We start from the raw sequence: 26,334 nt of genomic DNA on the forward strand, positions 1-26,334 counted from the left end.
TGGTGAGCTACGGTTTCAGACAGTCATTGAAGCTCACCTTTCTCAGTGTGGTTTTTTGAAAATGGACGAGTGTCATAAGAGAAAAAGTGTGTATTAAAAGAGAAGAAAGGCCTCAGAAGAGGCACATATATCCTGTAATACTTTGCAAGGAGAGTTCTCCGCGCAAAGCATTCCAGGATATATCTGCCTCATCTGAAGCCATTCTTTTGGGATTTGCTGTCACAGTGGCCCACTGTCGCCATAGGTCTTCAAAACCTGACAGCGCCGATTAACAACAAAGATGGAGCAGGCACCACACAGTGGAGGAGGAGTTACTTGACCAATGGAGCAAAAAGTAGCGATCATCAGTTGGAAGGGTAAGTTAACAGAGTTTGCTACTAACAAAGTCTACTATAAAGTCCCCGCTGTGTATAGTGATTTAGGGACTTTGGGCACAATAAGCTTGTATGAGCAATGCAAACAGCAACTTTTAAACAAAGCATGAGAAATAGGCTAGTGCATGCTCTCGCGTGTGTTTAATAGGCGTTCCCTCTGGGAAGCAGGTACAGGGTTGTGCATGTGCATTTCTTTTTAAGTGGAGAGGGCGGGTCTTTTAAAAAATTTGTGAAAATCCTCCACAATACCTTTAAGGAGCTCTGAATTTTCAATGTTTGAAATTTTTACATATGACCTTTTAATGTTATCTTTTCAGTGTTTACATTTTCAAAGCCAACTCTTACATTTGACGTCAATGCAAGCTATCACTGATTTTGCTCCAGTCGTAAGTAAAGGTTTTTGTCAACATCCCTTGTAGCATTGTTAAGGTAGATGTTTCTGTTGCAGTTATGACCCCCATATTTACTTCATTCCATTTCGCCCAACAACTGTGTAACCAAAAGAGTCGTGTAATATAGCTGTTAAGTCAGATGACTCACGCTCTATGTGCTTCTCAAGTAGGTTTGTCACAAGCACATATTATGAAATTATAAACCACAAAATGTATTCTGTTAATGCAGTGGTAAAGTAAAAACTGAAATTACTGTTATACAATTAGATTGCAACTCCAATCAAATGTTCTTTCATTTTTTAGGTCAAATAGTCTGCAACCATTGGTTCTTTGGCCCTAACTCTTTTCTTGGGATCTCTGCACTTAATAATAAGGCTTGCCATTTACCTGTTGGTGCCACAGTTCTATCTCATTATGCTTACAAGAGATATACTACAATATATAGTTTTAGCACATTCATCTGTGTATAAAATAAAACATAACCAAAATAGACCATTAACAATTATTACTGATGGAAACATCTATCTTATTCTGGCAATAATATAATTTGAGAAATGTAAGTTTTAATTTTAAAGATTTTTTTTTAGGTAATTTAAGGGGAAATGTGATGGAAAAAAATGTCTCTGAATAAAATAGTAGAGAATAACATCAAATATTTATTAACAATAACATTGCTATTTTTGTAATACCAATAAAACGTTCCACTAGAATGCAGCACAGAACAGTGTTTTAGTTTCATAAAGCACATGCTATGATTGTGCCCTATTTTACTTCTGTTTGAGATTCTTCTTAAATTTTCAATTCCATTTTGACTTTTTGTTATTCTGTGTTTTCTTGTTCATTTATTTCTTTTCAATTTTACGTTATATTTAAGCAGTGTTGCATTTTTGGAGTTGCTCTTTGTTGCCCCCTTGTGCCGGTCTCCTTTCCCTTCATCCTTCTTGTTACTTCTGTCTAAACCTGCTCCCTATCAGCTAAGTAGTCTGCCCATTTCTCTCTCCCATTCACTGAATGTTTGCTGGGAAGCGGTGGGTTTTAGCAGTGGATGGCCAGGCTCTGAACGGTTGGAGAGCTGTAAAATGAAAATGACGTGTCAGGAAGTGATCTGGCAGAAATGGATGAGGCCGGTGATGGTGGTGAAAATGAAGAAGTATGGTATACCCAAAAAAGGTTAACGCAACCACAAAAAAATCAAGACAACATACTGAACTGTCTGTTTCTGAGGCTGAAGGAGAAACAGTTGTGATGACAGAGTTTAAGATAGTTTTGAAAACGGTCAGAGAGGGTGTGTCCTTTGGTAAGTGGACTCTGATCAAACTTACTAAAGAAATCAACTCACTAGTTGTAAAAGTGAAATATGTTAAAGTATTGAGAGAGTCCTAGGTTAAAATGTGAGGAGGAGAATGCTGGATAACAGGACATATGTGTGTGGCATTATTTCAGGTATTTTTCCTGATGCGCCAGTTGATAACATTAAATCTAATATATCCGGAGGGAAAGTAGTCGAAGTCAAACGGTTGAAAAGAAAAACGATTGGAGAAAGGGTGTGCTAGTTTTTCTATCATGCTGAAGTTTGAACAGAAATCTCTACCAGAAAAAGTGTTTATAGGGTATATGAGCTATGATATTCAACCATTTATTCCTCCACCACTGCGCTGTTTCAAGTGTCAGAAATTCAGTCATGTCGCGGCAGTATGCAACGGGAAACAGAAGTGTAGTAGATGTGCTGGGACTCATGAGTATGGCAAATGTGAGGAAGGAGCTCCTTTGAAATGTTGTAACTGTGGAGGTGAACATAGTTCAGCTTTCAGGGGATGTGTAGCTAGCAAAAGAGCTCAGGAAGTCAGAAACTTGAAACCACTACTGGGATCACTTATGCAGAGGCAACTAAAAAAGTACCTGTTCAAACAATGATGCATTAGGAGAAAATGAAAAAAGTAAAAAAAAAAAAAAAAATTTCTAATTGTCTGGAATGCAACAAGATTAAAGATGATACTCTACTCATGAAGAAAAAGTATTTTGTTTTATTAATGGTAGACACTATAAACTGTACTGCTCAAACACAAAGAAAAACTGAAAAAAATTAAAATAATTGTGAAGGCAGCCAAAAATTATCTTGATTTTAAGAATGTTAGTTGGGAATCAATTATGGAAAAACTGAATGTGACTCAATATTATCAACTTCAATCATGCAGTGGTGGCACTTCTTCATGTTAGTTATATTCCAGTGAAATGCAAGAAGTCTCATTGGTAATAGTCCAAAGTTTAAGAACTACATCTTTGATTTGATCATTTAGCCTCATTTAATTTGCATTCAAGAAACATGTCTTAAGCCCCAATTAGATTTTGTAATTCCTGAATATACAGCAATTAGGAATGATAGAAAGGAAAGACAAGGTGCTCCCAAGTTATTTGTTTTTGTTTTTATAGAAGACATAAAGAAGTAAATTTTTATCTGTATAATCAGAAGCTTGAACAAGTAAATAAAGTGAGATTTTTAGGTGTCATCTTTGATGAAAAATTAACTTGGAAACAGCAAATAGAATCAGTTCAAAATAAATGTAAAAAAGTTAATAATTTCTTGGACGTCTTTCTGGACAAGAATGGGGAGGTTCAAGAAGTGCACTGTTGGGAGTTTATCCGGCTCTCATGAGATCTTCCTTGGATTATGGGTGAATAGCATATATATTAGAGCTGCTAACAGTCATTTGAAAAAACCTGGTAGTGAACAAACACAAGGGTGACAAATATGTTGTGGAGCTTTCTGATCATCTCCATTAGCTGGTTTACAAGTTCAAACTGGTGAGCTTCCTTTAAGATTGAAGCTAATGTAATGTATTGGGTAAACCTACAGGGCAATAATTATGATTATCCAACTAAGGCTGTGCTGCAGGACTGTTGGGAAAATCATAAATCTGATTATAATAGCTTGGAATAGATTGGAACATAAAAGCTCAAGATTTCGGTTGGACTCTGTTTTGGTTTAGCTTTACGGCCCCAAAGTCACCAATTCCACCATGGTTATTTATCACACCAGAAGTTGATATGCAATTGGGGGAATTTATTAAAAAGCGAAAGACTCCAGGATGGGTTATAGTTAATAATTATTTTGTAAGATTCAAAGAGAGTATAATTATATATACAGATGGATCTAGAGATCCAAATAGTGGCAGAACAGGAGCAGCTTTGAATATCCCCACCATAAAGTTATGATTAAAAGGAGAACAACAGATCATTTAGCAGTTTTTACAGTTGAATTAATTGCCATTATGATCGCTTTAGAATGGTTGCTTGATGATATTATGGAAGAAACTAATCATATAATTGCATCAGATAGTCAAGCTGCAATATTAAGTATTAAATCTGGCAAATCTTGTAGATTAGATTTGTTATCAGATATATATCACCTATTAGTCCAGCTTCATAATAAGTATATTTTTGTTCCGTTTGTCTGGATTGTTGCTCATGTAGGGATTGAAGGAAATGAAGAAGCAGATATATTAGCTAAACAGGCCTTCAAATCAGATATTATTAACTTAAGTATTTCTTTAAGCAAAAGTGAGGGAAAATCTATAATTCAGAATAAAATCTGTAAGGTTTGACAGGAACATTGGGATAATCATGACACTGGTAGAGATCTATATAAAATTCAAAAGACTTTGGGGGGTAATAGTTGTATGAATAGAAGGCAGAAAGAAGAGGTAGTCATATCTCTACTTAGAATTGGTCATACTAGACTTAATAGTTGTCAGGTTTAATCAATGATGATTATAAAATTAATTTGTGCTTATGAAACATTTTTGCAGTCAGGAGACCATCCTGCCTGCTGCACTGTGTCTTGTGATGCAGTCAGGAGACCATCCTGCCTGCTGCACTGTGTCTTGTGATGCAGTCAGGAGACCATCTTGCCTTGTCATTCTGATGGAGCATCTTGTCTTTATGAACTGATCAATTGTTGTGTCAGAACAAATACTGTTTTGTAATCATGTGCTATGTTCTGTCAATAAAAGACGGCTGCAGGAGGGGATTCGGAGGAGGAAAGCTTGAGGTTGGGTTGGGCTTTTCCTTCCGCTCCTGCAGGGGCTGCTTGAACCTCTTTCCTGTGCAGGCTCAATTTCTATTTATTTGCAAAGTTATTTTTCCTGAATCCAACAATAGTTATCTTTTCAGAATAGGGAGACATGGAACAGGGACTTGTAATCACTGTAATCAGATGGAAACAGATGAACATGTATTATTAGAATGTAATAAGTATTCAGAGGAACGTCAGCACCAAAGTGAACACTAAATAGAGAGAAAATAGGATTTTCTATAATAGATCTTTCAGGAAGTATTTCAAATTCTGTTAAAATCATTTAATTAGATTTTTAAAATACTCTGGATCATTTAAACGCATTTAAAGTATGTATATAAGTGTGGGTATGCATGTGCATATACACAAATCCTAATTTATATGTGAATATATATATATATATATATATATATATATATAGATATAAATTTGTAGATTCATGCATACCATTGAGGTATGTATTATTAACTTCCCTCTCACATCATTGATAACCAAACTCCAGTCTGGTAGGTGGCGGTAAATGCACCTTAAGTTGGTTGCCATCTGCCAATACTACTTGGCTCCGCTGTGTGTTTTCCCCTGATATCTCCTGGTTTGTGGTTTCCTGTATTTCAGTTCTTGGATTTTGTTTCTGTTGCCTTTTTTGATTAAATCAGTAAAACTCATCTCTGTCTCCTCATCTGCATCCTCAACTAACCTCCACCAAACCTGACAGCACGTGATGTAAAGTAAATCATAAACTTTTGTTATTAAGAGCATATTTACTGCACCCCAATTTCAGTAATTCATGATATAATTGATTAGGAACATGGGAAAACTGATTTAAGAAATGAAAGACTTACCAACAGCAAACCTGCTGGGAATGATGCACTAATGGCCTTGCAAAAAAAGCACCAGTGGCTCTCATTATAATACTAATATGTTCACCTTATTTTATGATTGGATTCTTCAGCAGCATTTGGTATTCTCACTAAAGACCTGACCTGTGCCAAACAGACATATTAAAATATATGTATTATGGAATGAAATATACAACTCAAGTCCCATAAAATGCGAAGGCAGCACCTTATATTAATGGAAGCATGTTCCTTCAATGGTGTCTGTAGGTAAACATGGATCCCATAAATAACCACAGACCTCTTTTATTATTCCCCAAGACTCAATCAGTGTTCAGCCAAGGGAACGAGGGAGGAGACAACGGTTACAGAGGAGCAGCTTTAAGTGAAGAGAGACTTCACTCTAGACGCTTGCTCAGTTTTCTGATGAGCTGAAAGAAACATCAAACCTTTAAGGGGAGGCTAAATATAAACACAGACATCTCAGAGGCAATTACAAATAGATGAAAGAGAGGACCAAGACAAACTTATCTAAATTATTTCCACCCTCTTAGAAAAATGTGTTTGATGGGATTATTAAACTGGCTACCATCAAGTCTGTTTAAAAACATGTTCTCAATTTTTGAGAAATTAATTTATACAAAGAGGGCTGACAGCTTTTTCTCACCAAAACTCCAGAATGATTGGATGTATATTTGAAACTGATATTTTCATTAAAGAAATCTACTATATGTTGAGTAAGAGAATGCATACAGCAGCCTCCTTTGAACATTCAAGAAAAAACGAGAAAAAGATAAGAATTGTGTCTTAATATATAAAATGCTCTTAGTTTTTCATGTTCTAAAATGATGTAAATCTAACGACAAGCGTTCAAAACCATATAACTGAAAGAAGATAAAACCATGTAAAATAGAAAAGCTTGTAAAGTTAAAAAAGGTATCAAAGGGGGAAGATCAAGACCTGAAGCAATCAAATATGAGATAAAATTTTAATAAAAATTTACTTACATTTTTTGAAATTTTAATTTTCTATTATTTTTCAGTTTAACCTAAAATTTGCATGCAGTGTCTCATCTCCATCTCAATTTGCACCTGCTGTGAAAATATATGTGTTTTGGCCCTAAGTGCTAAACTTGAAAGCAGTCTTGAAATCTAGTGACCACTAAACTCTATATGATACTTTTCAGGCTAATTTCCATTTGCTCAAACATTCAGGACAAATAGGCAGTAAGATCTCTGAATAGATTAAAATGATTGACCATAAACTGCATCATTCCTGTTTTATGTGTCTATTGATGTGATTTTTATATGTATAGTCAAATATTTAACATGAATGTCTCCAGAGATTACGATGTGAGGAATCTTAAAATAGCATATTTATAAACATCAATCTCTTCCATCTGAATATCTAAAAAAATGTAAATAAAGCTGTTGTCTCCAGGGTTCTTTGAATACACCTTATTGCTGTCAATCAATGTTGCTTGATTAGTTGAAATAAACTAGACAACAAAAAATGTACAGTATGCTACCCTCACATAAAAAAATGTATAAAACAGAGCTCAAGTAAATTTCTGCTTGATTAAAAATACTATGTCAACGTTTCTCTAAATTTGTGCTAATATAATAGAGTTATTGGGGGATTAGAATTGCATTGGGGAAAAGATTGCCTTGTTTGCAATTGTGTCTAAATTATGCTGTAAACCACATATTTCCATTCTTAGTTACAGAGCAGTGAAAGGTGAATACAAACGTAAGATTTAAAAGCCATTTTTACAGCTTTTGATTACATAATATTGTCCAAGTGTTTTTCAGGCCTGAGAAAATAAGAACATCACAGCCCTTAAATGTTTTTGGATTAAGAGCGAAACATATTTTAATAAAGAAAAAAATAAAGCTGCTCAATAAATAGAAATAAAATGTAAATATAGTAAAGAATATCACTAACCACTACAGCAGAAGTTAAAACTGCCACATCCGATGTTTAGCACACGTGCAGAACAAAAAAGGAAGAAAAAAAGAAACAACATTCGAGGATCGAATGGGGCAATGTTCATGAGATATGAAACTTCACTCATTCTGTCACTACTATTTTTTGTTTCCCCTAAACAACTTGGTCACCTCAGTGGTGGGGAACAAAGTGGACCCACAATTACTTCAACCTTTTATTATTTATAGAGCTTTGTATGCTTAAAGAGGGTTGACGGAGGAGAAAAAAAAAAATCAACAGGTCTCCAAAAACAGCAAGATGAATGTTGCATGTGTGCTGTAAAAAAAAAAAAAGAAAAAAAAAAGTGAAGTTGCTCTGGGAAAGGAGTGGTGCAATAAAAGATTTGGAGTGAACAGGCTTAACTGAGGAGACACAGACACAAAATATGTACTGAAGCAAAAAGATGAAAAACAATAGAATCTGCACATATAAACATGTTTTCCTAAAATCTCTCTCTTTATCCCAGCTGTATGTCATTTGAAGTGCAAAAACAGAGCACCACTTAGCCAAATTTCTCTTTTATTTTTGTGCATTTTTTGTGAAGGAACACCGTCTGACAATCGGAGGAAGTCGTAGTTCTATATGGCATTACTGAGTTGGTAATTATGCAGATCTACATTTCTTGGGATGCGTGCCAACTTACGCACAGGTTAACTGCATGAGGTTTACAGAATAATTTACTGAAGATTACTGAAGAGTTTGTACAAGCCCATTGGTAGGAGAAAAAGTAAGGGAAATTTACAACAAGAATACGAAGATGTTACTGCATGGGGCCCAAAGATTTAACAGCTTTAAAAAGAAAACAAAAACACAAAAAAACAAAATCCAACATTTTAATGACTTATTTAAGCCGCATTTTTTTTCTAGGCCATTTTGACAGATATACTGACTTCATTGTTTAACAAGAGACTTTTAAAATTCTTTTTTTTTTTTTATTTAATTTTGTTTCTCTGACAGCATCAATTTTCTGTTGCTCTGACAAAAAGGCCTGCAATGCAAATATTTCATTCAGATAAAAGTTATGTCTTAATAATATATTTTTTCATTGCAACAATTGAGGTTTTAGCCATTGACTGGTAAATGAACCTAATATCACAATGTGGTATTTAAAAAGAGTAACTTAAAAAGATTTGTACAAAATTTATTTTTCAAGTATAATTCAATTAAAACTGCATTATATTAAATATAACATACTAGATCAGTTTATCCCATATGTTTGCTGTAAATAAATAAATAAATACATTTTCTTTCAAAACAACTTACTATCCATCTACTGTAATCCGAAGCCAACTGTACTAAAACCAAGCCCACATTTAAAGAAACGATACGCATCAAAAACAGCTAATTACAGAAGCCGGGGGGTAATTCTGTTACTGCTGTGAAATATGAGGAGGCGAACATGAAGATCAAAATCCCCTAAGGGAGACACACAGGGAGAAGCAGAAGGAGAGAAAGAGAGGACAGTGAAAGGATTTATCTTTCTTTGCAGATGCAAAGTGTCTTCCTGGGTCTCCCAGTCAGCAGCTAGGGCAGTTTACAAGTCGAGGAATGGATTGATTGCCAATGCATCCATGTCCCTGTGTAGCTGCCAACTCTGAGCTAATTAAAGAACACTTCTCTGGAGAGACTCTTAGCAGCCTCCAAGTACATTTTATTTACTCTTGAGAAAGTGTACTACTGTACATCCCTTTTAGGAAAGAATGTTGCCAGCAATCCCAGCACAGTAGTAACTTTGCATTGTATTATGAAAAGTCTTAAAATCAACAGAGATCCATCTTTTCAGAAAATTGGCAATCCTTTTCATAGCTAGGACAAATTTGTCTGAAAATATGTATTTAGTGTGAATCAGGAGCCTGATCAGAGGAGCCTAATCAGTGGGAGATTACTCCTTCCCAAATGTAGGACCAACAGACTGCTCAACTCCTTTGTTCATCAAGCCATCAAGCTGTACAACCCCTCACTTGGGGGAAGGAGGAGGTGATAGGGAGAGGGGAAAGGGTCAGCACCCCCCTCCTTTGACATCTTATGCAAAACATTACCTATTGTCACTCATGTGCAACATTCTTCTCTCTCACTGTGCAATAACACATGCCAACTACTGTGAAGCCTGTGTAATTTTTTTAAAGCTATTTATAAGGTTAGTACATCTCTGCAGTGCAAGTGCAATAACCCAAGTCAACTACTGTGTAGTCTTCCCCTAGCTCTCCGCTGTGCAGATATTTCTATATGTAAGGGAAAGATATTCCAGGACATTACAACTTCTTTCTTTTTTTGTGTGCTTTTTTTGTACTATATACACCCTTTTTATATTGTATGTTTTATTTTTATTTTTAATGACATCTTGCTTTAACTCTTTTGTACTCTATATAAGCTGCTGGAACCGCAATTTCCCCGAAGGAGTATTCCCAAGGGATAAATAAAGTTGAGTCCAAGTCTAATCTGGTTCACAAAAAAACTATTTAGATTTATATGTGTTTATATACTTAGTCTGTTTCAGAAATCAAACAGACAATAAATGTAAATACATTTGATAAAAGTTAAAGGGACAATAATATATATTTTTTAACAGCTTATTTAATGTTAGTTGTGAGGATGCTATGAAAATGTTACAAATGTATGTTTCTCGTCATGCAAAGTCAACAGATATTAAATATTCTCTCCATGCCATTTTAGGGAAGATGAATTCTTTAAACTTTTAAGGTTAAAAGTTAGTTGATATATTTTACCACTTATGTTTGCTGATGCAAAAATCATAGTTTGCATTGAAAAAAAAACACTGTTTTCATCAAGCCTCAATAATAAGTCAACTGTTTTTTGGATATTCAATCCTTATTTAATCCTTATTTAAATCTTTATCTCTACTCACATAGATTCGAACACAAAAAGCTCCTTGCAGCCGGTTTGCATGCATGCATCATACGTACCAGTGCAGGAGTATTCATCCACTCTGGTGAAACCTGGTAGGCAGTCACAACGATAACTTCCAGGGAGGTTCATGCACATTGTATTGGACTGGCAGTAATGCATCTGTGTTGCACACTCATCAATATCTGAAAGAAAAAGTAGAAGTAAAGGTAAAAAACTCATAAGAAATCTAAAACCTAAGCACCAGAAAATTATTGTTCTAATCACATCATAGCAGAAGGGTGCATCATGATCCATTGCTGTAGCATTCAATGATGAATGGCAAGTCGCTATATTAACCCACTTATTAACTGGTCAATAATCAGCGCACAGTAGGTAATTTTTAAAAAACATATTCATATGTTCTACTGTTGTGACAAGTATGATAACAGAAAGTAGGTGGATGAGCTAAAACTGTGCAAAAACAGATTCAGAACAAAAATAAAATTCACAGGAGAAAAAGATGTACAGAAAAATAACGAAAAGGCTGACGACAAGAGGACGTTATAAGTCAGTAGGCCTGAGACATTAAAGAAGAGCATCATCTACATTGACATCCATAATGTGCAACTAATATTGTGATAAATTACACCTTCGCCCCATACACAATTCCCCCCTTCTTAATGTAGCTTGAAAGACATTGTATGAGCATTAAAACACGTGGCTCAGGAACACATTAGCTGTGCTGGATGGCTGCTGATGAAATGGGACGCGAATCACACTAGGGAGGTGTTATGCAGAGGAGTCTTGCTTTTTGTGTGTGCATATGTACGTAGTTGTACAGTTTAGAGCATTTATGTGCACAGTAGAAAACCAAATTCCTGAGGCTAACAGGCCTTTCTACCACTTAAGGGACTCTGCATGCCACACTTAAGGGAAGGAGAGTAAAGAGTTATTTCCATATCCATTCCTATGATAAATACCTTTTAGTTCAAGTTGTTCAGCTCAGACTTTGCAACTTACAACAGGATGCATTTAAAAGAACTATGAAATTGACTTGAATACAAGACCCAAAGCTTTTCTTGGTATATTCCATATCTAGAATCTAAACCACACGAGAGATAAGTTACAGGGTAAAGAAGAGGCAGTGCATACATTTAGGTGTTTAAAGCATTACTGACCTTCATAATAAAAGCTTACAATGCAAAAAGCACAAAACTAATGTGGGTGTTTGATTGTTTGTAAACACTCCCCAATGAAATCCATTTATTTGATAGCCTTTATGGGTGTAAGGTGCCAAAGCGTTGTTCAAGGATGATGGCAACTGGTTTGTGATATCGCCAACTCAAAGACCAAATAATTCAATGTCAAAGCTTTCAACTTTTGTCATCTTTCTTTATTCAAGTGAGAAAAGCATCAAGTGTCAGGCCACAGAATGCATCATGCTTTTTGATCTATTTGGTTCCAAGGTTCTGGTCCTATATGTATGCAACTGTGTATGGCAGCATCTGTAGTTGTGTATTTGCCCTTGGTAGCTTCTTCTGGGGACATTGTTGCAGGTGAGGTCTGTTGACAGAACTGGAACTGTCATTTTGCACAGGAGGGAATTCATTTTTTTTTCTGGATTTGCCAATGTCTCCCTGACTGCCTTCCTCCCTCCTCACCACCCTCTACCCCAGACCTCCACATCCTCCTATCCCACCCCCCTCTGAGCTCACTCTCTTCATCTCTCTGCTGCTTTATTCATGCTCTGATGTAGGTCAGGGCTGGGTAGGGGAAACAGCTAAAAATAAGGCAGGATGGGACTCTGTGCATGTGCATTTATGAGTGAGGGTGCACACATGTTTCTGCCAGCTCAACCCTCTCTGTGTGATATTCTCTGGAAAAACAGAGAAAACGTGAAAAAAAAATTATTCTAAATGTCAAGTGTTTGGATGCTGTGAGGCAGTAACAGGAGGAGAAGGCTCATATTCCTTCATCCAAATGTTTCCTGTATGTGTGTATCTCTGTACCAACAATTTCCTATCAAAAATAAAATTGTCTTTTTCTTGGGGATTCTCCTTCATTTCTCTATGCAAATTGCATAGTTGTGGCCGAGTGTGATTGTATAAATATAATCCAGACCTTAGCCGAGGAGACAGACAATCAGACAATGTCCAAGTTTTTTTTGGAAAAAGTTAATTTCCTTCACAGCTCAAGAAATTCTGAGAGTAATTCCTTTTTGGGTCCAAAATATCAACTTGTTTTGTTTTCTTCACAGCTGCTACTGCTGGTGTGATTGGCTAAAATACACTCCTTGCATCCCTAAGTACTTTCCTTGTTTTGGTTTTTATAATCACATCATGTTAAGTCTACCATAGTGGTAGCCTCATTTCTGCTTTATAAGCACTTTGTAACATATTGAAACTTTTGTATACTGTTTTACAACTCCTCTCTTCTTTCCTCAATGAAAAGCTTTTCCCTTAACCTGTAAGCTTTGATCAATAGTCTCCATAATACTGTTTAAATACAGCTCTAGGACTCTAACAGAGCAGCTCTATACATTGCATTTAAAGTCTTCATAGCTGACCTCCACAAATAAATTTAGGGATTTGTGACAGCAATTATCACAGTATATTTTTGTTGGGTATCAGCATTAATGTAAATAAGATAAAGTGCATATAAACTCTGCATTAAAAAAATTAAATCCTCTCATTTTCTTTCAAATTTGCATAAATTGCGATGATTGCAAGGATCAATTGTATAAAATCCAAATAAAGACATTGGAGCTTTTGTATTAATTTGCTACCAAGTCAAAAAGTTTATTCTGTCTATTTCTTTTTTTAATTATTATTATTTCATTTTGCATTGTGAACAAAAAAAAAATGTTGCAGTCATATGAAACAGTATTTTAATAAACTATATCTTTTAGAAATAATGAGTATGGATTATGGATTAGTTTTTAAATGAAAAATGAAATGTGTGGGCTCTTCAAAACATTACTTCGATAATCTTAAGTTAAAAATTGTTTTTCTTTCACGCAGTATTTTTAACTGTGATTTAATTTTTAGTGGAAAACTTTTGAAGAAGAGGATTTTGTAAATATATTATTTTTGCTGCCAACAATATATTCCCATTGTAAACTCCAACGTTATGATAAAAAAAGCTAATGGAGTAACCATACTACTTTGCAATAAAATCACAAGTAAAGGGTGCAAGGGGTGACATTATGTACCTATTGGCTTCAAGTCCAAAGCTTGAATTCCATAGGCCAAACTGGAGTGTTTGCAATGAAAGATAAGATAAAAACTCTTCAAAAAAATATTTCAGGCTGGTCTCAGTTCAAGCACATAGAAGACAAAATATTTGTAGATTTAAGCATGCTCCTGTAAAAGCATGCCCTGTGCATTGAAAATAACACAGGAGAACAGAATGGTATAGCTCTATCAGAACAATAGAAGGGTGGAGGAGCAGAGGTTTAATCTATCTGTCACTGTGAAGCTCCAACAAGAATCTGGATGTGCCATTCCACAGCTGCACACTGACAATTTCAGACAATGTGAAGACTGAAACACAGTCCCTCCCTCAGACAGACCCACAGTTTAACTGAGTGACAGGTTCTTTGGTGTTTTTGTTTTGTTTTTTTTGCAGGATATTCTCTCAAGTATGTTTACTGAAAAGGCCTGGAAGCACACTCACTATAAATGTCTGTGCAGTAAAATGAACCCTTACATCAGTCAAGGTTAGGAGACACAGTACATAGTTTCATTTTCTTCTGCAGGTTACTGCTCAGCTGAAATTGTACTTCTATAAAACATAATCTTATTCAATGCAGAAAGATATGATGGATATCAATGACACAAACAAAGGAGCGCATATGATCTGTAATAATGAGGGAATATATTGGACACAAAAAAAAAAAACACCTCGCCTTGTTTTACAATTTTCCAGTCCAGGTTGAACTGTCAACATCTGTTCAGTCATGTACCTCAAGAATAGTAAAATGCACTGTACAAAACAAGTTCAAAAGGACATGCCTTGCAGCAAGATGGTCCTGGGTTTACTTCTATGTATTAACCCCAGTCACCAAAGCTATTTTATCTGGTAGGGATCAGTTATTGCCCTAGGACTGCCCTAACATGCTAAAATATGCATCACAAAGGTATCAGACCTTGCTATGATTCACACACATTAAATCTAACTGTTGACATTGTGAACAAGCTAACCAGTAGTATCCAAGTAAACAGCTGGGCATATGGCCTCTGATTAAGAATAATAATGTTAAAGACATTGAGTATCAAACATGTCAAAGGAACTACAATTGTTCTATCAGAAACGATACCATCTCTTGTGGATTGTATCTTTTCCAAAAGCAATTTGGATATAATCCCTTTCGATCATATCCTGTCATTTGTTGGTGCAACAGAGAGCTGCACACTGAACTGTCAGTTTTTAGCAGCTTATATATAAAAAGCCAAATCTGTCATGAGGATCCAGAACATATTTAATTGATTCCAGTTGAGAAGTTCTGTATCAAATTTAAAGTCTGTAAGAATTGATAGATAATACTAACATCTATATACTAATACATACATTTATGGAGTCAGACATCCAGAAAAGAAGACAAAGAAACTGATATCAACCAATAAAGAACAGAAACCAAGAGCATAGACAATGCAGCAGTAAAATACAGTGATAGTGAGGAGCTGTGAGAGATGTCACTGTGATATTAAAACTTCATCTGTAATATGCAAGAATCACTTGAGAGTAGACTTGATATTAGGGCATAAATATTTAACAATGTAATGTTTGGCAGCTTAATTAGTTTTATTGTTTTAGTGGCTTAGAAAAAAAGTAATTAATTTCGGTACATTTACTTTTGAAGTCTTGTAAAATTAACATTAAAATGTTGGGCAATCTCATTAGATTATGTTTCTTTTATGATGTGGTGTGTTTGAGTATGATGTAGAAGAAATATTGTACCTCTTTTAGATAGAAGATAAAGCTTGAAATGTTGTGATGCTTAATGCACAGAGCCAAAACTTTACATACATTTAGGGGGTTTAGGAAAGTTGTAATTTATTATTAAAAACCGTATTGCAATTCTATGAGATAAAACAACACAAGACTAAAATCTTACTTGAACAAGTACAGTAGTAGTAAGTAAGAGTTTCCTTAATTAAAAATATTAAAGGTCGGGGCTTAGTCTCTCACAGAGATTTCTTTTTATTTGTGAAAAAGCTGAAGCTCAGTCAGATCCATCTGTGAGCATAGATTTTTATATCTAACCCTAGATCTTCAATATGGATTAGGTCTATACTTTGACTAGGCCATTCTAGTGTATGAACTAGCTGTAATCAGTCTTGTTATCCCATTGGAAGGTCAAGCTTTACCCCAGTCTAATATTCTTAAGCTTCAAACTGATTTTCTTTCAGGATTTTTCTGTACTTTGCTCCATCCAGCTCCCTTAGTGACTCATACTTGCTTCCCTGTTCTTATTGACATTAAGCATCCCAAAAGCAGTCTACTATTGCCATGTTTTACTTTTGTGATGGCCTGTTTATGTTCATTTTCCTACTGTACTTAACATGTTGCCCAGAGTAAAAACAAAGATCAGCTTAGGTTTGTTCAAGGCAGTATTTTCACCTACTTGGTTCTTTAAAACAGCTTGAGGCAAACAAAAATAGAACTGGTCAATTACTTATTTAATTGGTAGTTTTTGTCTACCATAAAGCACAGTTTTGTGGATTGATTCCGATTATTATGGAAGCTCAACATCTTGTTTAAACGAACTTTTGGCTAAAGTTTATGATTCTACAAATACAGAAAACAGAAGCAGTTCATAATGTGGGTAACATTTGATCAGAAATGTAGTTTTGGTTTTGGTTCATATGAGCAGCATGTATAATTTCTGTGTTGTTTGATTGCTTTAACCCCTTAAATCATTTTTTTTTTTTTTGTTCTTATTTTGGTCAGGCATATAAACTGGAAAATGTATACTGTACAGTATAGAAATACAGTCTGTCATTTTCCAAGATGGCTTTCAGTCAGAGTTCTCACACTTTCAAAATTTTATTGCTATTATACACCTATACTTCAATCGCAGTAGATACTAACGAAACACATTGATCCACTTTTCAAACAGCATAGAGCATAGAAAAATATGTTTTGTGCAAAATGTAGATTATATAAAAGAAAAAAAAAACAGCTAAAGATCATAGATTTTTGCACAGATATTCAGAGAGATATTTGCTGGGAAAATGTCATTCTAAAGAACTCGGAGAGAATGCAGTGTTCTCACAGTCTGATGTAAAGACTTTCATATTAATTAGAGCAAACAGTGGTTCCCAACCCTCATCTTCAGGGGCCCCTGTCCTGCTTGTTTAAGGTTTCCCGTTTCTGCCAAACACCTGACTTAAATCAATGGGTGATTAACAGCCTTAGACATCACTTGATAGGGCGTTGTGGGGGAGCAATCATTGTTATGAGGCGTGCTGAAACAGAGACACATCTAGATGAGCCAGTTTTTGCAATTCTCTGGGTTCTTCCTAAAACAATTATCGATTTTATATTACTAATTTACTTAGATTTTTTTTCCTTCAGCATCTCATGACCAATCTACTGTTCCTCAAAGGGTCTCCTGTCAATGACTAAAGTGAGAACTCAAACAAACAGGGGCATCTTTTTCCTGTTATAGCCTTCAGCTGTGAAGCTTCCTTCAGAGATCCTTAGGGCAGCTAAGATTTGGATTTTCATGGAAGTGTTGCTGTTGATGACTAAAGTACAAATGTATGCCCAGAAGGCACATGGTGAGTCAATTATATTTTAATGAGGAGTGCAAATTCAACAAACCAGGAATATCGAAACAAGGATTTAGTAAAGACTTGAATTAAAACTTAAGTGGAGCACAACACATGAGGAATATAAGGTAAGTAACAGGGTACAAACAACACTAACAGAATCTAAAATACAGAAAGAGTTACTGTAAAAGAAAAAACAAAAACTAATTAAAAAAAGAAACCAGTAACAACTGATTAAAACTGCAACTAAAGAACCAAATCAAAATCATAATAGATTATGAAATGCAAATAATGACATACATAATTTTAAAAGAAAATTCCAAAATGCATTTACTTTAGCTACTTTTATAATGTTTATTCTTTATCTTATTGTTATCTAAACTGTAAATAACTTTGGCATTAACTGTAATATAGATATGATAATAGCTGTATAACATTTGTTTTATTTTTACCATTTAATGATTTTTTTTTTATAAATCTGTTTTTGACTATTTATGGTATGGTTACTATTACTTTGGTGTCTTTATCCATTAATTTGTCTCATAAAGCACTTGGTTTTCCAATTGGCTGTTTGACTGACTGACTTATCCCTGCCGTAAGCTTAAACCCATTAACTAAAATTGCCCACTCGTTCATAAGACAGTGGGAGGGTTAAAAGATACACGTCTAGCTCAGACAAATAGTGTAAACCTTTTATAAGGAAAAGGAGACAACCAGCCAAAATTATATTTACTTCACTTTCTGGTTTAACATTCATAAAGACAGACTATAGGACTATAGGAGTACCAACACAACTATAAAGAAAGCCTCCAATCCATCCAAAGATCTTCCACTCAATTCTGTTACCACTGAACAACATGTTAAAATACCTGTTTTCCCAAGCCTCTTCCTCCTACTTGTAGTAAGCTGTTCCATTTTTTTTTTCACATTACAACTATGGCCTCTTTATTAAATGTTTTCATTAAATTAGTAATATTATAGTGTGCTGTTGTGCATTTTATGTTTTTGTTTCTTATTTGTGAAGTTAAATTGCCATTAGTTATACAAATTATTTTAACAATTTTATTTAAAGCACATTTTTTATGGCAGATCAACAATACACTCTTAAAGAAGCATTTAAATAAATTAGGCTGCATACTAAAAAAATGTTAATTACTTTGTACAAAGAATTTTAAAGAAATTGGATAAATTAAAAGTAGTATACAAGACTGGCTGACTAAAATATAGATTTGAAGATTTTACACTGAGTTTATTTGCCTCATTCCATTTTTTGTGAAAAGCTGATGTGTGAATCTGGGGCCTGGTGGCTCCACTCACATACCAACAATATTGTTTGTCCCCAAGTCCAGGACAGTCTGGAGGGCACCAGATGGTGTGCTTTAGCCCTTGTTGTCTCAAAATGAGGCTACAGGGAGTGTCGTGCCCCGTGTGGTTGTGGCCTTGGAGACATTGTAGCCACATCCTGCATCAGTGTCACAGTCATCCTCCTCCCCCTAATTAAGGCCAGACCTCTCCAGTTTACCTGAAAGCCAAAAGCAGCTGGAGGACACAGGAAGGAGAGGTGAAATTCTCAGAATGGATGAGAAATAGAAGAGCTCTCAAGACCCGAGGAATATAAATGTCCCATTAGGTAATATCTATACTGTACCCTTAAACACCCTTTAATAAACTGTTTGTTGTATAAACAGCTTTAAAATCTTTATTAAAATCCTGATGTTTAAATTAGATTAAATCAGATTAAAAATAAGCTGGAAATATTCTAAATTCCATATAAATCTTAATAAGTTTTTTTCAAAGGTATTCTCTACCCATAAAGAAGAGAGTAGCATGATGTGAACTGACTCTGTCTTCCATACCAAGAGTGCTAATTAATTTATATATATATATATATATATATATGAAGTTCCGGGGAATAAATGGCTACACTCTAACAGTAATCAGATACCCTGGAGGAATAACAAGCTGGCCAGAGGATGAAATACAAATACAAGCTCCTAACCATGCAGGGAGGGTTCCACCCCAGATCCAGCAAGCTGAGACTGTACGCTAGCCGAAATGATGGAGGCCGAGAACTAGTGAGCCACTATCCAGGACAAAACATCCAAGATTCGCAAGTACATCAAGGACAAGGCTCCAAGAGACAACGTGCTCAGTGAATGTCTCAGACAATGGGGAACAGAAGATGAGATGCTAGAGATCATGGGAGGATAAGCTCCTACACTCCTACAAACATAACCGAAGTGGCAGATATAAGGAAATCCTACCAAAACATCCAAGATTCGCAAGTGCATCAAGGACAAGGCTCCAACAGACAACGTGCTCAGTGAATGTCTCAGACAATGGGGAACAGAAGATGAGATGCTAGAGATCATGGGAGGATAAGCTCCTACACTCCTACAAACATAACCGAAGTGGCAGATATAAGGAAATCCTACCAATGGCTAGACAGAGCTAGAATGCAGGACAACAAAGAGACACTCATCATGGCTGCACAGGAGCAGGCCCTAAGCACCAGAGCAATAGAGGCCCAGATCTACCACACCAGACAAGAATCCAGGTGCAGACTGTACAAAGAGGCCCCTGAGAGAATCCATCACATAACTGCAGGGTGCAAGATGCTGGCAGGGAAAGCTTACATGGTGCCCCATAACCAAGTGGCTGGAATAGTGTACAGTAACATCTGTGCAGAGTATGGGCTGGAAACCCTAGGGTCAATGTGGGATTCACATCCCAAGGAGGTAAAGAATGACAGAGCCAATATTCTGTGGGACTTTTAGATAAAGACAGACAGTAAAGACTAACCAGACATTGCGGTGGTGGACAAAGTGCGGAGAAAAGTGGTGGTGGTAGACACAGCAATACCAAATGACTGCAACATTGGAAAAAAGGAACATAAGAAACTAGAGAAAAACCAGGGGCTCAGGGAGGAGCTGGAGAAAATCTGGAAGGTCAAGGCATCAGTGACCTCCCAAATTGGTGGAGTGGCTACAGCAGATCCCTGGAAATACATCAGACATCTTGGTCTAGAAATATGCAGTTCTAAAGCACAGCAAAGATACTGGGCAGAATCCTCAAGCTCCCAGGCCTCTGGTAGAGGACCCGAGCTTGGAGGAAAAAGAGAGAGTTAAAACTCTGGGTACTTTTTATATCTATTGGACTTAGACAAAGTTTATTGTCATTTTGTATGCACAGAGTGTATACAAAACAAACTCTCGTATAAACATTGCAACAGTGAATGGGCAGCAGCTTAGCAGTCAAAATGAACATTTGTCTTTTAAATTGGATTGATGCTGTTTTTAAACTTAAAATAAAAATTCTCTGGCACCCATATGAGAAAATCTGTTCTTACTGGGCAGCACATTTACAGGCTGTAATATAGTGAGAGAATTATCTTTATTCTGTCCAGTCTGTTTGGTTGTTAATGGAAAATATATAGGAGCTATCTTTCAGTCGTCATCCTGACTTAATCCAAGATTAGAATCATAATCCTAAAGCCAAGAAACTGTTCATTTTAAGAAGGAATGATAAACCAAACCGAGCTACTTAAAGAGGATTTTCCTCATTTAGTGCTTCAATCCATCTCACATATAAACTTTAGCATTTACTGAGTACCACTTTGAATTATTTTTTCATAAGATCTTTATCATGGTGTTAGTTCTAGTGTAATCAACATATCTTTTACTTTCATGAGAATTTACCGTGCCGTCTTCCCTGTCCTATCTGTCGAATTAAGGATCCTCTAGCCTCATATTACTGCTGAAATAAATACATATTTATTTATGTTTTCTGGTTAATGAAACCTTAAGGTTGTCTGATACAACAAACCTGTTTTTTTTTTTTTAGAGATAATCTACTTTTTTGTTCATTATTTTGTTTTCTGAAGCATGCAGCACAAGGGGAGCGATCTTGGGGCTAGGGGTCTTGCTCAGTGAGCTAGAAAGGCATTTTGTGGAGACCAAACTAGATTGTTTCTGCCATTTTATTTTGAACACACATGCTTTGCTACAGTATAACCACCATTCCTCAGCCATTTTCTTTAAAAGCTGACAGAGGCCCACATTTTTAAATTAATTTTGTGAAACTGGCCCTTTTTTGAATAACAGGAGACAATATAGACCCGCAGATCAGTCCATCTTTTAGCTTAGCTGCTTGCAATTTTATAGATGCATTTTTGTATTTTATCAAATATTTATTTAAATCCAGGTACTGGACAGAGCTTTTATTGTGGATTATCTACATTAGAGCAAAGTGGGAAAGTTAGAGTTGGATTGCACCTCATTAAATTGTAGCATGGTGGTGGATTTAACCTACTAGAGTAAAGGCCAACAGGATGTAAAACAGCCTGTGTTTAAGACCAAGTTTGGATAGGTTGCTTTAGAAAACAACTCTAATCTAATCAATGGACAGAAAAAGTATTATATCTATAATTACATTTTTTTATTTCCATGTTTTGGCAAAGCTCATAGCATTGTCTATTGTTTTGTCTGAGCTCATCTAACTGAGCTATTCTGTCCTTAGTCATAGTTCAGTGTTACTGTGCAGCTTTGCCTCATTGTCTGTCCAGCCTGCACTGATGCTATCAGCACCTTATTCGGTGTAGCCAGCTCAAAACTTATAATTGATGGAAAAAAATCTGATGCCCCAAGCAGCTGACATTCAATACAATCTGAAGGACAGTGATGGAAATGAGAAGCATATAATGGAATATGCTGCCAGCACAAATAGCAGGAAGAGCCTCTTGTAATAGGATCTGCTTCAGAGTTTAAATATCAATGGCAATTAAATGCCAGTAATGATGGCAGAGAAAAGCTGAGGCAGTCTATCCAAATAAATTTGGTTTTAAACTGAAAAAAAAAAAAAAATTGATAATGGGAAGTGTACATTTAACATCTTTGACTAGAAAAGTATGCATGCAGTTTCTGCTAAGACATTCACTAAACAGTATGGCTATGATAATTAAACAGAAAACAGGCAAATGATTGATATATTTGAGAAGTTATGTGTTCTAAAGGCTGCACCCAGAAATCTGTATTATAGTCCTGCATATTGTCATAATAAAGGCCTAAATATACTTAACACGAACAGTGAAATGTTTCTGTTTCTTTCCCAGCATTGCAAGAACAAAATGAGATTATTTTGTTCTTCTAGCTGTGATTATGGGTTTCATGCAGCTCTTTCTTCTTCCAAATCCTGCACAGAACTCTGTATATTGAGGTGTCAGAGAAACATGAAAGGGAAGTGGTACATTGGAAGAGACTTATAAAGAGGTTTTAGGAATTCTCATGAACTAGAAAAGAATAGAATAGAAAAGAATAGATTAGATTAGAAAATCCCTTTATTTTCCCACAATGGGGAAATTCTAGAATATACAGGAACAAAAAGTTTATAGAAAAAAATGGTCACACAAATGAGGAAAAATGTATATCATAATATCATAATAGTGAAGAGTGAAAAGATAAACAATGAAATACTGTACTGCAAATTGTTTTAACAATATAAAAACTGTGCACCTGGAGAATAAATAGCCAATATACAGCTATGGACATTTTTACAGTAAGCATGTACTACGGTGTCCTGGTTGGAAAGTTCTTAGATTTTGTAGCCTAGGGTAAAAAAAAATACATTTGTTAAAAAAAATAAGACATTTGTTATTTCATGTGAAGCATGTGTTGGCCTCCAAAAGGAAAGAAAGCAAGGCCTAGAAGGTATGTCTAACTCATTATTCTATATATTATACTATATTATTAAACATAGTGTAAAATGCAAGGCTCATTCATAACAATTTTTAATTGAATAACTGACTTCAGACCTTTTCTTCTTTTCTGTCCTCTGTTCACAGCATAACACCTACCACTCCCTGACAATGAACTCCTGACACCCCCAGTGGGAGAGGTTGTCTCTGGGCAGGCCTGGAAGACCAAGGGAAAGGGGTAAACTCAACTGAGCACCAGGTCAGCAGTTTTATAACCTCATCTTTTTTCATGTACCACCAGTTGTAAACTCCAGGACTTTACCACAGAACATAAACTGTTAGGGAAATGTATGATGGTGCACTCTGATATGCAGGGTGAGAGTGTGAATTTGGGCACGAGAGACCATTTGACAAGGGCACCGAGCCCGAGGGCAGACGTATAATGATTGAAGGTGACAACTTTCTTTCAGTATTAAGTTCTGTCATTTTATAGATAGAAAGCCTGAGCCCAAGGGATCTCCTATCAAAAGTTTCGTCCTACAGTTTTTATATTTTAATAAGATCAACTTGGCAAAAAAGAAAAAAAAATCGATTGCTGCTATTCCATATTCCAAGTCATTTTGGTCTTTGTCACTTTGAGTAACAGAGAAAGTCCTAATATCGCTGCTGGCTAAGACAGATTTAAGAACAAGGCAACAGCCGTTTAATAGAAAAAAAAAAGAACCATATAAAAGCATTTTATAATTTTCTTTCATAAAGAATCTATCAGCTAGCCTAAATAGTCTCAGATAAGTGTACTTTACATCTCTCTTACAAAACCAGTGCATGTTCAGATACTGATAGGTCCCACATCTGTTTATACAACAGATGCTTATGTTTACATTGTGGAAGCATATTTTTCCTTGGCCTATTTGTGAGATAAAATATTTAGAGTGTGACTTTCCTCTGCCTAAATAGGGGTGATTGTTTAGAAGTCTTGTACCAGTCTGTATTCTGGCGTTCAGTTAGGGAGTTAAGATTAGGGATGACAGAAAGCAGTTGCCTCCCTACTCTAAACAAAGGTGAAAGGAGAGTCATGAAAAATAAGAATGAGTTTACACAGCCCCCTGCATAAAGTGAATGGGAGACCTGTTCTGAGAGTTTATCTGGCTAAAATTGGTCATTGATGAACTGAAGTGTTTTTTGGTGGGAAAAAACAAAAGGTCAAAGAAGAAAAAACCCCTAAATCAAGGGGTGGAATGGTTACCCGGGGGGGTATAAATGTATCTACTGAGATGCCTCAGTCAGAGCTCTATCTCTACGTCTGAGGACGTTAAATAAATATGAACCTTATTTCTTGCAAGAAAGGCCTCCACCTTAGCTTCCTCACTTCACAACATTTTTTAATGGACAGCCCTAACCAATCGTGTCCTGAAAAATCACAGCATATCTTCCTTAGTTGTTTTTATGCTCTTTTCAGTGTGTCTTAATACATTTACTGGTAATCTGCAGTTATTGTATTTTTATTCCCACTTGACTTACTTCTACTTTATCGAAGCCTATACCATTTAAAGTGCAAAAGCCCTTTCATTTAGAAAAAAATAATAATAATTAAAAGAGTTCCAACATGCCAGCCTATGATTAGTCCTGGTTATTAGTCTCTATCAATCTTTTTCATTTCATTTTAGTCAAAATAATTTCATAAATCTATCTCACAGGGGTCATTTTAATATAGTACACATACCATGCTATATATTACTTTAACAAATCAAGGATTTCTCAAAACATAAATTGAGGTCTGAAAGAATTTACAACAAAGAAATAAACAAAAAAATATGTTGATTTTAAAATGCAATTGATAATAAACCATTTAGAAGTTTAGTGAAAATAAAAATCAACTTAACAATCCAACAGATAAGCTTTTCTGGAAGTAAGGATTCCTTAGGTTAAATTATTCGTCTTTGTCACATTTGAAGCCTAATGTATACATTTAATAAATACAGTAGAGCATAAGCTTGTGATATGTTATTCCTAGGAACAGTTTTTAGCACCAGTCTAATTCTGTGTAAATGAGATCTGATATAGATTCCTCCTAAACTGTTGCATGATCTATGCAGAATATCTCTGCATTTCTTGGAAATCAACATAACGTAAAACAGGTATTGAAAAGAACTGGACTTTCTTTGCCAGCATAGTCCAAGCAGTTACTATGATTCTGTGACCAATAAATAAGGTTTCACTCTCCCTACTTCTAATAACATGGAGCTGCCTGGACACACATTGTTCTGTGGTTTTCTCTTACATGTCAATCCCAGTGCCAATCCTGTCTCGCCACAACAGAGGAAAACAGGTGTGTTTACTTAAAGGAATAGAATGCAGTGGACCGAGAATTGAATAGTAATAACAAGGAACTTTTGGAGCTGTCAGGGAGGTGTTAAATGGCTTTGGAGGCAATCAAACAATGATTCAGGTTCAAACAAACATACTGTGAAACCTGGTAAAGATACAAAGCCCTGAAAGAAAAGCTGCACTGTGCCAATGTAATAACAGAAAGATACTGAACACAGAAAGTACAACTAAGATGATAAATACATTTTCTTATTAAACACCTTATGGATGGATAAGGTCCAAAACATGTAACAAAACTCAAACTCGATTACTAAACACAAGTAAAAATTACTAGTTTTACTTATCCTCATATGTTTTTTCAAGCCACTACGCAAAACAATTTGGAAACCAACAGTTTTACCTGTTTACTTTAAACAAAGGAAAGAAAATTGTTTTCGTTTTCAATTAAAGTATTTTAAAAGACCCCACCCATAGACCAAATTGTTACACACACAATGTGTGTTTGATTTGAAGATGGTGAAAACTGTGTAAATGTATTTTAAAAAGAGGGGTTTGTAATGAATAAAGGATCTTCAAAAAATAAATGCATCTATGTTCTTGAAACAACATTTAACAAGAAAATAGTTGATTAAATTTTCAAAAATAATTTGTCGAAAAATGTAATCAACATTTTCATGGTAAAATTAGAATAAATTTTAGTTGCTTACTAATATATATCTTTGATTCTTTCTTTTTTTAAATTTCAGACCTGAGAGTTGCTATATTTAGTGAGTGGCACTAAATTACTTTAAAATTGTGCTGAATCAATTTGTGGTTTTAATTATTGAAACTGAAGCATGTTTTCACATCATTTAGGAACAAAAGATGTAAGCTGCAAATGTTTCAAACTAGTGACTTTTGGTACTTGCTGACAAGATTCCTAACATTTCCCCTTTAGGATGAGAGCTTGGTTCCTTATCTTTATATATATATATATATATATATATATATATATATATATATATATATATATATATATATATATATATATA

At 35.3% G+C, this 26,334-nt stretch overlaps 1 protein-coding gene across 1 annotated transcript in view; it reads right to left on the reverse strand.

Moving 5' to 3' along the window:
• nell1 (neural EGFL like 1) overlaps positions 1 to 10,722 on the reverse strand; it is an 85,347-nt gene extending 74,625 nt beyond the window's left edge. The window contains exon 1 of the mRNA XM_015399443.1: positions 10,585 to 10,722. Within this exon, the coding sequence (XP_015254929.1) occupies positions 10,585 to 10,687 (103 nt within the window). The 5' untranslated portion in view covers positions 10,688 to 10,722. The remainder of the gene's footprint in view (positions 1 to 10,584) is intronic.
• Between the last annotated feature and the right edge of the window lie 15,612 nt (positions 10,723 to 26,334).

Source organism: Cyprinodon variegatus, unplaced genomic scaffold (assembly GCF_000732505.1).
Source record: "Cyprinodon variegatus isolate N-32 unplaced genomic scaffold, C_variegatus-1.0 Scaffold1013, whole genome shotgun sequence".
In the NCBI taxonomy this organism is placed as follows: domain Eukaryota; kingdom Metazoa; phylum Chordata; class Actinopteri; order Cyprinodontiformes; family Cyprinodontidae; genus Cyprinodon; species Cyprinodon variegatus.